This window comes from Equus caballus, chromosome 12, assembly GCF_041296265.1.
Source record: "Equus caballus isolate H_3958 breed thoroughbred chromosome 12, TB-T2T, whole genome shotgun sequence".
Lineage (NCBI taxonomy): Eukaryota > Metazoa > Chordata > Mammalia > Perissodactyla > Equidae > Equus > Equus caballus.
Genome location: NC_091695.1, coordinates 42738602 through 42751113, shown reverse-complemented (window position 1 = coordinate 42751113; position 12512 = coordinate 42738602). Strand labels below are relative to the sequence as shown.

The window sequence follows — 12512 nt, the reverse complement described above, 5'->3', positions numbered from 1 at the left end:
AACCCACGCCTGCGCCAGGGTGGGTAGCCCTAGTCAGCCCTCCCGGGGGGACACTTACGGCTCTCCATCTCCAGGCCCTCCCAGTTGTCATCGCCCCAGGAGTCTGGTCTCGGCTGAAAAGAGAAGTGTGGGCTGGAGTGGAGGCGGCCTCCTGGCTAAGGTCTACCCCAGGTCTGCACTACCGCCTGGCTGGCGCTGAGTACCTGGGTGTTAGCATCCTGACGCGCCGACAGGGCAGCAAAGGGGTCGCCTTTGTCGCTGGGCTCTGGGCCACCCCAGTTATACTCGCTGGCCAGCCGTGTGCCCTCAGGGGGTGGCTCTGGGGAACTTGACTCCTGCCAGCCCTGCTCCCATGAGCCCTCGGCCTCCCAGCTGCTCCAGTCCAACTCCGAGGATTTATGGTCAGGGTTGCTGGTCTGCAGAAAAGTGGGAGGGGGAGGTAGCGCCAGACCAGGAGAGGGCCAGCCCGCCCCCCATGCGTACATATATGCCGTCTGACCCCACTCACCTTCCCAGCACGACTGGTTTGACCCCCAGAACTCCAGTCGTCCTGCTGAGCCAACACAGACTCGGCCTCCTGCTGCAGTGTGGCAAGGAGAGTAGGACCATGAACCCTACCATGCCCCACCAAAAAAGGCAAGGGAGCCCCCCATCCCTTCCCAGCCACGGCTCCACTCTTTCTTCTTTTGCCTTCCGTCTCATTTGCTCCTCATGCCCTGTTTCCCATCTATAAAGTGGACACTTCGGGGAACGAGATCTAGATGTTCCACAGCCCTCCCCACGGCCTAAGGGGCCAGAGGCTGCCGTCAGCCAGGTGGGGAAATTGGGCTCAGAGCTCTGCCCCCATTCCCTTCAGGGCAGCCCCACTCTGTTCTCAGCCCATTCCAAGCCCACCCCTCAGGCAGGACTGGGGTCTGGTTCTAGGCATGGGAGTGGCCTCTCCTTGCTGGCCACTGGGGCTGGGTGGGCACTGGAGCTCGTGGAGGGGAGACAGGGAGTGGATGAGAAGGAAGACCAGTGGGCTGCCCCAACCAACCGCCCACCTGGCTTCTCATTTTGGACCCTGCTCCTGGAGGCCCCTGAAGTTGAGCGGGGCCTCAGCTGCCAGCTCTGGCCCACCATGGCTGCTCCATGAGGCCTACGCACCAGGGATGCTGTGCAGATAAGGACAGGCCCAACTCCAGCCACACCCTCCTGGGCTCCTTGAATGGCAGCCTGTGACCTTTGAGCTGGGGTCCCCCCAGGGAGGCCTCCTCAGCCCCATTCACCTCTAAGCTGCCCCAGTCTTCGTCATCCCATCTGTCAGCAGCACTGCTGTCCTCTGCTGTGTCCTTGTCCTCCTCTTGTGTCTCCCAGTGGGCTGAGCTCGTGGGTGTGGCAGGGACAGGGGTGGGGGCCGGGGCAGGAAGACCTGGGGAGCAGAGACTCACTGAGCTCCCACACATGGGGCCCCAGGAAGGTCTCAGGATAGGGCAGATGTTGCTGGTAGGGGTGGGGGAAGCTCACAAGGGAACTGGACCCTACACTGTCCCCTATGTCCCCTTTACCACTCCAGACAGTAACAGTTCTTGGGTGCCAGCACTGCCAAGCCCTCTCACCCACTGATGTAGCCAGTCTGGGACACTCACCCTCAGGCGTGGGTCTCTGGGGAACACTGGCCTCGGCCGGGGCAGCCGTAGGGTGTGCACGGATCAACTTGGAGGTGAGCGAGGAGACCCCTGTCACGGCCCAGCCTGCCCAGCTGGCTGCGGCTCCTCCCACTCCAGGGCTGGAGGCTGCGTGGACGTCCTTCTCTGGGCAGTGATGGAGAGAGAGGAAGGTATAGGCACCTCAGGCTCCCATGGGGCGGGTGACAGGAGGTTAATAAGTGAGACAGAGCAACCTGTGGTGGAGCCCCCTCCTCCAGGCCTGCATTCTCCCGTCTGTGAGATGGGGGAGGGGGAGGAATGCTGTCAAGTCTGCTCTCCAGGCTTCTTCCAGCTGTTAGATACTCCAGTGAGGTGGAAGGGGGCCATGACAGGTGACAGTCAAGGATGTGGCAGGAGGAAGAGGGAACACGAGTGTGGGCCACTCACCCACTTCGGCCAGCTGGGTAGGGTCCTCTGACACAGACTCCAGTTTGGACAGGAAGCTTCGAATGGCCTTGAAGGCCTGCGGGGTAGCAAGGGGTAGAGCTGGGGCGTGAGCCTGCCAGGCCAGCTGGGGCCCAGATATCCCCCGGCGCCCAGCTCCAGGGCCTGGCCCCAGCCGTGCCTCACCTGGTCCCGCACGGATTTCTCCGGATCCACAGTGAGGCCACAGAGCACGGGCAGGATCTTGTGGGCACAGTCGTTCATCGAGTAGAGGTTGTGGGTGGCAGCAAAACCCAGGACACCCGCGACCCGGGATGGTGCAAATGGGTCCTTAGTGGCCCGGCTGAAGGCAGAGGTGAGGACCCTGTGTCTGGTCTGGGTGGGGCAGAGAGAGGGAGGGCTCCTGAGGGTAGGGTCAGTACTGGGGCCCAGAACCGCCAGGCCTTCCTTCCCAGAGCAGAGGCTGTCCACGGGGCCCCCAGGGTCGGGAAAATGGGAGTTAATCACAGACAACTGAAATGGGGAGAATCTACTGAAAACTCTGGATCTTGGCTTCTCCTCCCTGATTCCTGGGCCCATGCTGCCTCAGGGCCACAGGGGCTGGGGTCTGTGCCTCCCTTCCCACCTGCCCTGCTGACCTGATTCCTTCATTCCTGTTAACTGTCAGGCCGGCAGGTGTCTGCATTTACAAACCCTGGCAGAGGGGATGCACACAGGCTGTGGTCCCAGACCCACTGCCTACTGGCTGTGTGACCTGGTGCAATTCATGCCACCCCTTAGACATCAGGGCTGAGAGCCTCTGGGAGGATGATGGCCCACAAAGCAGGAGGCTCGGCCCTGGAGGAGGCTGTGGTCCCGTGACAGTGACAGAACTCCTGGCATCTGCGCAGGGCACTCACGCTGGCGCTGAGGTAGGAGCCGATTTTGCCCAGGCACACAGTTGTGTTGCAGCGGATGGGGCCCTGGTCATCCTTGGCCTGCAGCCGCGCGAAGTGCTTCATGAGCTCCACGTTGAGGTTGGCCTCATTCAGCTTCGGGGCCAGGAGCAGCATGGACTGCAGGGTTGGGGACAGCGGAAACTGTGGGCCAGGGCCGGCAAAGGACCACACGCAGGAGTGGGCTCCTGGGAGGGTATGGAGGCCACCAGTGGCCCTGGGTGCTGAGGAGACCTGCCAAAGCCCTCCCCACCGGGTCCTGGCCCCCACCCAGAATGCTGAGAAGGGCACCCCCATCTCTCTGTCCCCTTTACAGCAAAACCTCCACAGCTGGTCTGCACTCCTGTCTCCCGTGTCTCTCCTGCATGCACTCTCCTTAAGACTTTCATAAAAACCCCCTCCACACGCTCTCTACCCACTGGCTTGGGTTGAGATCACCAGTGACCTCCTGTTGCTAAATCCAATGGCCAATTCTCCATCCAAACCGACCGTGACCCCTCAGCTGCTTTGACACCCCCGAGCTCCCCCGCTCCTCGAAACTTCTGCCCTGGTCTTCCAGGACCCTCTGCTGGGTCTCCCCCGACCTCGTGGCTGCTCCTTCTCAGTCTCCTTTTGCTGAGATCTTACTGGGCGGGCTGTCATCTCGCCCATTTCATGGCTCTGAAAGCCCCTGTTCGCTGACAGAGCCCCTGGGGGCGCCTCTGGCTCAGACTTCTTCCTAAACTTCACGCGCACATAAGCAGTGGCCCACTCGACATCTCCAGCTGGCTGGCTAACACACGGCCAAGCCCGGCCTGACCTCCTCCCACAAACCTCTTCCTCCCAGTCTTCTCAGAAACTTAACCTTCCAGTTGCTCAGGCCAGAGACCTCGGCACCGTCCTTGACTCCACATCCATCAGTAAATCCTGTCAGCTCCACCTTTGGAACATGACCCCTTCTCTCCACCAGCTGCCACCACTCAGATCTGAGCCACTGACATCTCTCCCCCTGGGCCACTGCCATAGCCCCTAACAGTGTCCACCCTTGCTCTGACAGTTAGTTCTCACACAGCAACACAGCGATCCTTTTAAAACAAGTCAGACCAGGTCAGTGCTCTACTCAAGCCCTCAGTGGCTCCTCTCACTCCAGTGAATGCATCAGGTCCTTGCCCGGGCCCCCAACCCCAACGTTACCTCTCAGACTCCACCTCCCACAACCATGCCCTCAGCCACGCTAAACCTCTTGCTACTTCTACAGTCTAGCACATGCGAGCCTCAGGACCTTTACACATGCTGTTCCTTCTGGAGGGAGCATATTTCTTCCAGATCTCCGCATAACTCAAGCCCTTGCCTCCTTTCCCTAAATGACATTTCCCCAGAAAGATCTTCCCTGACCATTGTCCTTAAAACTGCAAACTCTTTTCTTCCCACTTTCCATCACTTTCTAACACAATATGTATTTTCTAATTCTGTTTATTGTCTACCAAGCCCACTCCCTGTCTCCTCAAAAAGAAGCTCCATGAGAGATTCCTCAAAAAACTAAAAATAGAACTACCATACGATCCAGCCATCCCACTACTGGGTATTTATCCAAAGAGCCTGAAGTCAGCAATCCCAAAAGTCCTGTGCACCCCAATGTTTATTGCAGCACTGTTTACAATAGCCAAGACGTGGAAGCAACCTAAGTGCCCATCAACAGACGAATGGATAAGATGTGGTACATATATACAATGGAATACTACTCAGCTGCAAAACAGAACAAAATCATTCCATTTGCAATAACATGGATGGACCTTGAGAGAATTATGTTAAGTGAAATAAACCAGCAAGAGAAAGATAATCTGTGTATGACTCCACTCATATGAGGAATTTAAAACTATGGACCAAGAACAGTTTAGTGGATACCAGGGGAAAGGTGGGGTGGGGGGTGGGCACAAAGGGTGAAGTGGTGCACCTACAACATGACTGACAAACATTAATGTACAACTGAAATTTCACAAGATTGTAACCTATCAATAACTCAATAAAAAAAAAAAAAAAAAAAAGAGAAGCTCCATGAGGGCAGGGAACTTGGTCTGCCTGGGCACAGACAGGTGCTCAGCCAGCGTCTGCTGAAAGGAGGACTGTAGGCCGTGCCCACCCTGCGCCCCCCACCAGCTGCTGAGCTGAACCCACAGCCTGGACTCACAGCAGGCCCAGGCCTGCCCTGCCCATAACCCACCCAGACCCACAGGCCGAAACCAAGGCCTCCGTGTCCTGGGATAAGCCCCCTCCAAGCCTTGGAAAACCAGGGGAGGCTGAGCCTGGCCGCACCCACCTTGACCGTCTGCTCCCGGATGGCAGGGTTGGTGTCCAGGAAGCCATGCACGACGTGGGGGAAGATCTGGGTGTTGACTGTTGGCTCATCGAGGTACTGGATGAACTGTTCCATCTGTGGCCCGGCGGCGGGGAGCGTGAACACAGTCAGCTCCGCCCATCAGAGCCACGGAACCACTCTTGGCTTGGTTTCTCCACCTGGCAGGCACCGCAGGCCAGGCGAGTCTCTGGAACTCCCACCTGAATCTGGCCTCTCTCTGGCCTCGAGCCCACGTGGAGGGGTGAGAAGGGGCCAGGAGGGCTTGGAAGAGCCAGGGACGGGGAGTAGGAGGGCCTGGCTTCTGGTCCTGCTCAGCAGGCAGACTGTGTCACACCCCTGTTAGAGCGGCCCCCCCACCTCTTCTATAAAAGGCGGTAACCCCCACCCAGGTGAGTGCTGTGCGGGGGGCTGGTGCCTTTGGCAGTGGGAGAGGGAATGAGACCCGGGAGCCGCCAGGCACTTCCTGGCTCACCAGGGGGCTCCATCCTCGAGCCCATCAATCCTGTCTGATGCTCCCAGCTACCCTGGGGTTGGCAGGAGAGACACGAACCCCACTCTGCAGGGCCATGACTGAGAAGATGGGGGCGTTTGAGCCTGCAGCCTGGGCAGGCTGGGCATTGCCAAAGCTGCCATGAGCCCTGTGACTATGCCCACTTCCTGAGGGCACTGGTCCCTTAGCTGGGTGTATGTTCCGGGAGGGGTTTCTGGGATGCCAGGGCAGGAGGTGAGGCAGGGGCCCACCAGCAGCCGGGGGCGGGGGCCGGGAAGGGGACGGGGAGGGTCTGGCCACGGCCCCTACCTGCTGCAGGAGGCGGATGCGCATGGCCCGGTCGGTGGAGGAGAACATCTTGACCACCACGGGGATGATCTTCTGCTGATACTCCTCGGCGCTCAGGAACTTGCCCACCTGAGGGAAGGAGCCACAGAGCTCAGCTACATCCACAGGAGTGGGACGGCTTCACCCGCCCCTGCAACTTCCTCGGGCCCACTGCTGATTTCCCAGAGTGGGCATCGGGTGATGTGGGGGGACAGGCGTTTCCTCAGCAGCCCCTCCGCCCACACGCCCTCTGTTAGCCCTGCCCTTCACCATTCTGGGTCAAGGCCTCTCTTAGGAGGCTGACGAAAAGCTCTGTGCCCCTCCCTACATCCAGGTACCTGTAGCCAACAGGAACCCACATGCACGCGGCATCCTGCCCACAACTGCTGGGGATCCCCAGCTCTACGGAATTAGCTTGCTGTCTCCCCCTCCCCCCAAGCCAAGTTCCTTCAGAAGAAGGGCTTCTCCTAGGGTGGGCAGAGAGGGGAAGGGCAGGTGCCCAGGTAAGGATGAGCCAGGGTTTGAGGAATGGGAGAAGGATCCAGCCCCTAGAAACCAGGAGAGCTGAATGCCGAGTAGAAGAGGGAAGATGGGAAGTGGGGTGGTGAGCAGATATTCCCCTGGGCCCTGGAAAGCAGGGTGCATAGGTCAGACCACGGGGGCTCTCTTGGGGAAACAGAGGGGGGATTGAGGGCTCTGAAGCATGGGGTCTTTGGAAGAAGAATTTTGGAGGCACAGGGATTCCACTCCCCAAGGGCAAGAAGTCCCCACAGCCTCCCTGACAGCTGGTCAGGTGGCCCTGGCTTGCTGACCCTCGGGATGTCAGCAGGAAGCAACTCCTCACATGGGCCGGGGTCTGCCCTAACCGGGCTGCCCCTCCCCAGGATGCAGGGCTGGCCCCCACCCCAGGGCCCGCTCTTCTGTTGTTCTGATCTGCCCAACCAGTCTCTGGGCCCCACGGTTCCTGAGGCTCCAGGCCTTCCAGGCCTCCCCTCGCTGAGGCTCCTGGCCCCGCTCACCTTGAAGAGGGGCGTGAGGACCACGGCCCCCGCGTTGCCAAACTCAAAGGCGGTCAGCAGCTGGGGCAGCACCTTGTGGCGGCAGAAATCTTCGGGGAATGAGTCCAGGCTCTTGCTCAGCTCTTGGAAGAACTTCTGCTTCTCAGCAGGCTCTTTGATCTGGGGGATCGAGGACAGGGTGTGGGGAGGAGGAAGTCAGCCTGGTCACAGCCCCCTGCAGCCATGGGCAAGGACAGCGAGTCACCCCTAGCCTGAAGGAGAACTTGAGCTTGTGGGCTCCGGAACCCAACTGCCTGGGCTCCAATCCCAACTCTCCCCTTTATTAGCCGTGTGACCTAGGACAAGTTCCTCCATCTGTAAAATGGGATAATAACGATACTACCTCAGGGGGCGGTTCTGAGGATTCAACCAGAAAATGCACGTGAAAGCTGCCAGCACAGTGCCTGGCACAATCAGTAACTGTCATTGTCACCACTGCCACCTGACCCGCTGCTGGGAAAGCAGTCACGAGGAGGATCAGGCCCTTTCTCAGGGTTGCCTGTCCTCCTCACAACAACTAAGGTGTGAGTATCACACAGATGGGGAAACTGAGGCTCAGAGAGGTGAAGGGGCTTAATCCATTCCCCTGGCCCTGGCTGAGTCGGGCATACCTGCAACCCTATGCAGGGTGGACTTCACGGCAGGCAGGGGGAGGCAGGTGCAGGTTACCCCCAGACCTGATCCTCCCACTGAGCCCAGATGGTCTCCTTTAGTCCTCCTGACCTCCCGCTGAGGTGGTAATACCCACAACTCTCATTTCTTGAGCACAGACTATGAGCCAGGCAGGGTCACGCCAAAACCTTTACACAGATTAAACAATCCTCCCCTCAGCTTTACGAGGTAGGTGCCAAAACAATCCACATTTAGTCCAACAAGGAAGCTGAGGCACAGAGAGGGCAAGGAACTTGTCGAAAGTCACACAGCTAAGAAGAGGGTCAGGGAAGGGTCTGACCCAGAGGTCTGGCACCTCTGCTGTGCTGCACCCTGTGAAGAGGTGCCGTCACTCCCTCATTTACAAATGAGGAGGCTGAGGCTCAAGGTCACCACCCAAGAGTGACCAGGCAGGAATTATAACCCAGTCTTATATGCTTCCAAAGTTCCTGTGCTTTCTACTGTGCCCTCACGCCCATAGCCTATGCCTGGCCCAAAAGAGGCGGCCTCTGGCTGGGGACAAGGAGGACCTGGTTGGCCCTGCAGCAGCTCAGTCCAGTGTGGGAGGCGGGCTCGGTGCTCTGACAGCAGGGTTCAGAGAGCCAAGGTCCAGAGAAAGACCAAACCACATCCAAGGTCACATACGGGGAGTCACAGCTGGGCTCTCTCCACCGCTCTGCCCAGTGACAGGAGAGGGGCCTCTGGGCACTGCCCTGCCCCATTCTCCCCAGCACTGGCCAGGAGCGGCCCATTTCCCATGGGGCACAGTTAAAGGAGAAGGGCAGCCGGGCAGAGCCAGCCGTGTGGCACACTCCGTGTAACAGAGTTCCTGCTGTCCCCACATGCCCAGAGGCAACAGGGCTCTGCGCTGCCAGCGCTTCTCCTTCAAGACGCGGCGCAGGTTCCCACCCTCTGAAGGCTGGCCAGTTCTCATTTGAGTCAGGACTCCACAGAACAGCCAGGTCTGTGGAGCTGTCTGTCACTCCTCCCCCAGGCCAGACTCTCAGTCACCTCTCTGTGCCCCACACATGGCTGGGTCAGAGCAGCTGTCCAGAGCAGAGTCACCCTCCCTCATTCCCTACAAGGACCCCAGGGGCCAGCAGATACTACAGTTGACCCCCTAGTCTGCAGGGGAGACATTCCAAGATGCCCAGTGGATGCCTGAAATCATGGATGGGATGAGCCCTATATATACGATGTTTTTTTTCTATATATTCGTACCTATGATAAGGTCTAACTTACAAATTAGGCGCGGTAAGAGATTAACAACAATAACCTAACAGTGAAACACAACAATTATAACAAAATACTGTGATAAAAGTGACCGTCAATTTTAGCAACCTCAGCATACAATTTTTTTCCTTTCCTTATTAAGCTGAGAACTTTCACCTTTTCACTTAAAGGAAGCACTTTATGGTTTCTCTTCCGCATATCTGAATGGCCAGCATCACCGCTCCTGGGCTTAGGGGCCATTATTAAGTGATATAAGGGTGACTTGAACACAAGCACTGCGAGACCGCAACAGTCAATCTAATAACCAAGGCAGCAACTAAGTGACTGATGGGTGGGTGGTGTATACGACATGGATCCACTGGATGATTCATGTTGTGCAAGATTTCTTCACACTACTCAGAACGGTGCGCAATTTAAAACTTACGAATTGTTTACTTCTGGAATTTTCTATTTAATATTTTCAGAGCATGGTTGACTACAGGTACCTGAAATCTCAGAAAGCCAAATTACAGATAAGGGGGAACTACTGTATTGTTATCCCCATTATACAGATATGGAAACTGAGGTTCAAAGGAGTTAAGGCGAGGGCTCCCGCCTCACCATCTTTCCATTTGCTCTTCCCTCTGCCTGGAACGCTTTTCCTGTTACCACCTCCACGGCTCCCACCTTCATGCACGACAGGTGTCAGCTGAAATGTCACCCTTGAGAGCACGCTGCCCTGAGCACCCTGCCCCAGCTCTCTTTCTTCCCAGCACGTAGCCCCATCCCAGGGAGCACACATTTCCTCATGTGTGTTTTCTGACCCTCTGCCCTCAACGAGAGTCCCCAAGGGTGGGGACCTGGTCCGTTTACTCCCTGCTAGATCTTTGAGGGCCGGCATCTGGGTCCGACTCCCCCTCCTCCCCTCTCTGCTGCCCATATCGCAGCCCAGCGCCAGGCATGGCCCACATCAGAGACAGGGCCAGAATATATGTGTGGCACCAATGAAGTGCCAGGAGCAGTCATAAAGCACCTACTATGTGCCAGACACCATAGTACGCCCTGTGAACTCACTGAATCCTCATCATGCTCCTCTGAAGTAGGTAGTCAAGCATCATTAGGACTGAGCTTCAGCCAAGGGAAGTCACACAGGAAATAAGAGTTGGGAGCCAGACTTTGACCCCAGAGAGCCTAGCTCCGCAGTCCATGCTTGTCTCCAAGGGTCTAATTATGAGGGAGCCTGCACAGTGGGGAGGGGACACAGGCATAAAAAACGTAGGGCCAAAGCCCAGGGTGGGTCAGGGGGCTCACCTGAATCTCCTCCAGGAAGAGGTTGGTCTCCACAAAGCGGTTGTTCATGAAGCCACCGGGCGCCCGGCAATTCTGCAGGAAGCGGGCTGGGTTGGGACGCACCTTGGGGTTGGCTCCGACCAGCTCGCAGTAATGGGGCACCAGCGATTTGGGGATCTGCAGGAGAAGAGCCAGGGTCAGGGCAGGGCTGGCTGGCAGGCAGGGAGGGGCTGGGATGGGGTCCGACACTCACCTTCCCAGGGTTGCGCAGGGCGGCTGCCCGAGGTAGGGGCCCATTGAAGACTTCCCAGATGAGGCAGCCCAAGCGCCACATGTCAGCTGACCTGAGGCAGGCACCACAGCTGCTCAAGGCCCTGCCACCTGCCTGGGCACCAGGCACTCACTGCATGGCAGACCCTGGGCTGTGTCCCTGAGCTGATCCTCCCCCCAGCCCAGAGAAGCAGGTTTCCTTAGCCCCATTTGACAGATAAAGAAACTGAGGATCAGAGAAGCAAGGACATCGCCCCAGGTCATACAACTTTCAAATTCAGAACCACCTAACCTCAAAGCCGTATTTATTTTGCCCTACCTTCCCTGAGGATCCTGGGAGCGGAGGAGCAGACTCTACCCTGAGGACCATGGTTCCCTCCCCAGCTGAGCAGGGGACAGGGGAGTGCCAGCTAGCCTAGGGGTCCCAAGGCTGCAGGGGCTTCCAGAACAGGGCAGGTCAGGGCATGCCACCTTCAGTCACCCACCACTTCTCTCGGACCGCTCTGCCACTGCTATCAGCCAACTCCGGGGGGTCGTACTGCTCCAGCTCGGGGATCCCCTTGCTGGGAGGTCCCCCGCCATTGCCCTGGGCCGAGTACATGTAGTCCAGGCCCCCGAGTTTCCATTCACCAGCACGGTCCACGAACACGGCGGCCATGCAGACATTGTTGTGGATGAGGCTGCAGTCATTGACCAGGAAGCTGAGGGCTTTCTGGGGACAGAAGGAGCCATCACACCCAGCACCTAAGGCCCCCACCCCTGTCCTCTTCACCGCTGCCCCCCATCTTACCACGATCTGATGCAGCCCCCAGGAGAGCTCCAGCTCCTTCAGACCACCAGCCTCCGCTCGCGCCTTGAGGTACACTCCCAGTGGGGTCACAGCCTCTGTCACTATGTGGAGGCATTTGTCTGTCTGAAGAAGGGGACACAGGGGTATCAGGGTGGGATGGGGGGAGAGGAAGGGGAGGTGAGAGACACGATGGAGAGACAGGTGGAGAAGGAGAAATCAAATCTGGGGGTGCTGAGGCCGAAGGGGTGGAAACCCAGGGGCAGGAAGACAGGAGTGGGAGACTGGGAGAGAGAGAGTGAGGGCAGAGGTGGGGCAGGCCGGGCAGCAGGTACCTCCAGCCCATCGATGTAGGCCAGAATGTTGGGGTGCCGGAGAGTTTTGAGGCGCTTGAAGGCGGCTTTGGCCACCTGGGTCAGCTCTTCGGCGCCGGGCTTCACATCATACACGAAGATGGACACTGGGCTGCCTGTGGCCTGGGGGAGGGCAGAGGGGCCTCAGGGGTGGGCGCCGGGCTGACTGCTCCCCCGGGCTGGCCGCTCCCACTCCGAGACGGTCCCCAGAGCTGTGAGTGCAGAAGGAAGGGCCGCCAGCCGGGCTCTCTTCAGGTCAGCCCTTAGGGACTGAGCCAAGCCCACGTGACCCCGGTTCCGTCCGCCTGTCGGTCCTTCGGTCTTTCCGCCCGCCACGTCGGCACGGCTCATCCCCCTCCCCCGGCCTGTTGCCCCAGGAGCTCCGCAGCCACGTCAGGCGGGGCGCGACGCGGAGGGGCCGGCGGCGCTGACTAGGCGAGGCCGAGGTCGGCCGCGGCCTGCGGATCGGGGCGGCGCTCACCTTCTTCCGGCCGCGGTGCAGGGCCCAGGGCCCGGGTGGGCTGCCCTCGGGGGGTTCTGGGCTGAGCTCGAACGGGAAGTCCCGGACCGGGTCCCGGGCAAACAACCACATCGTCCCCGCCGCCGCCGCGCAGCCGCCGCGGGCTCGGGAGCCTCCGCTCCGGGTCCTCCGGCCGCCCGAGCCGGGGCGGGGCGGGGCGAGGGCGGGGCCGGGCCGGGGCCGGTGGGCGGAGCAGAGGGAGGAGATGCTCC

At 59.0% G+C, this 12512-nt stretch overlaps 1 protein-coding gene across 8 annotated transcripts in view; it reads right to left on the bottom strand.

Annotated features, from left to right (window-relative positions):
- Window positions 1-12512, bottom strand: part of SCYL1 (SCY1 like pseudokinase 1) — a 12841-nt gene extending 329 nt beyond the window's left edge. Inside the window, exons 1-17 of one of the 8 annotated variants that reach the window (XM_023654446.2) lie at window positions 12262-12512; window positions 11763-11903; window positions 11431-11553; window positions 11126-11352; window positions 10624-10714; window positions 10392-10547; window positions 7179-7337; window positions 6142-6249; window positions 5304-5417; window positions 2972-3127; window positions 2259-2447; window positions 2076-2151; window positions 1629-1793; window positions 1269-1411; window positions 509-580; window positions 204-416; window positions 59-113 (exon numbers count right to left, since the gene is read on the bottom strand). In XM_023654446.2, the coding sequence (XP_023510214.2) occupies window positions 59-113; window positions 204-416; window positions 509-580; window positions 1269-1411; window positions 1629-1793; window positions 2076-2151; window positions 2259-2447; window positions 2972-3127; window positions 5304-5417; window positions 6142-6249; window positions 7179-7337; window positions 10392-10547; window positions 10624-10714; window positions 11126-11352; window positions 11431-11553; window positions 11763-11903; window positions 12262-12372 (2299 nt within the window). In that variant the 5' untranslated portion in view covers window positions 12373-12512. The remainder of the gene's footprint in view (window positions 1-58; window positions 114-203; window positions 417-508; window positions 581-1268; window positions 1412-1628; window positions 1794-2075; window positions 2152-2258; window positions 2448-2971; window positions 3128-5303; window positions 5418-6141; window positions 6250-7178; window positions 7338-10391; window positions 10548-10623; window positions 10715-11125; window positions 11353-11430; window positions 11554-11762; window positions 11904-12261) is intronic. The other 7 variants (XM_070230191.1, XM_023654447.2, XM_070230192.1 and 4 more) reach the window with 7 other exon arrangements.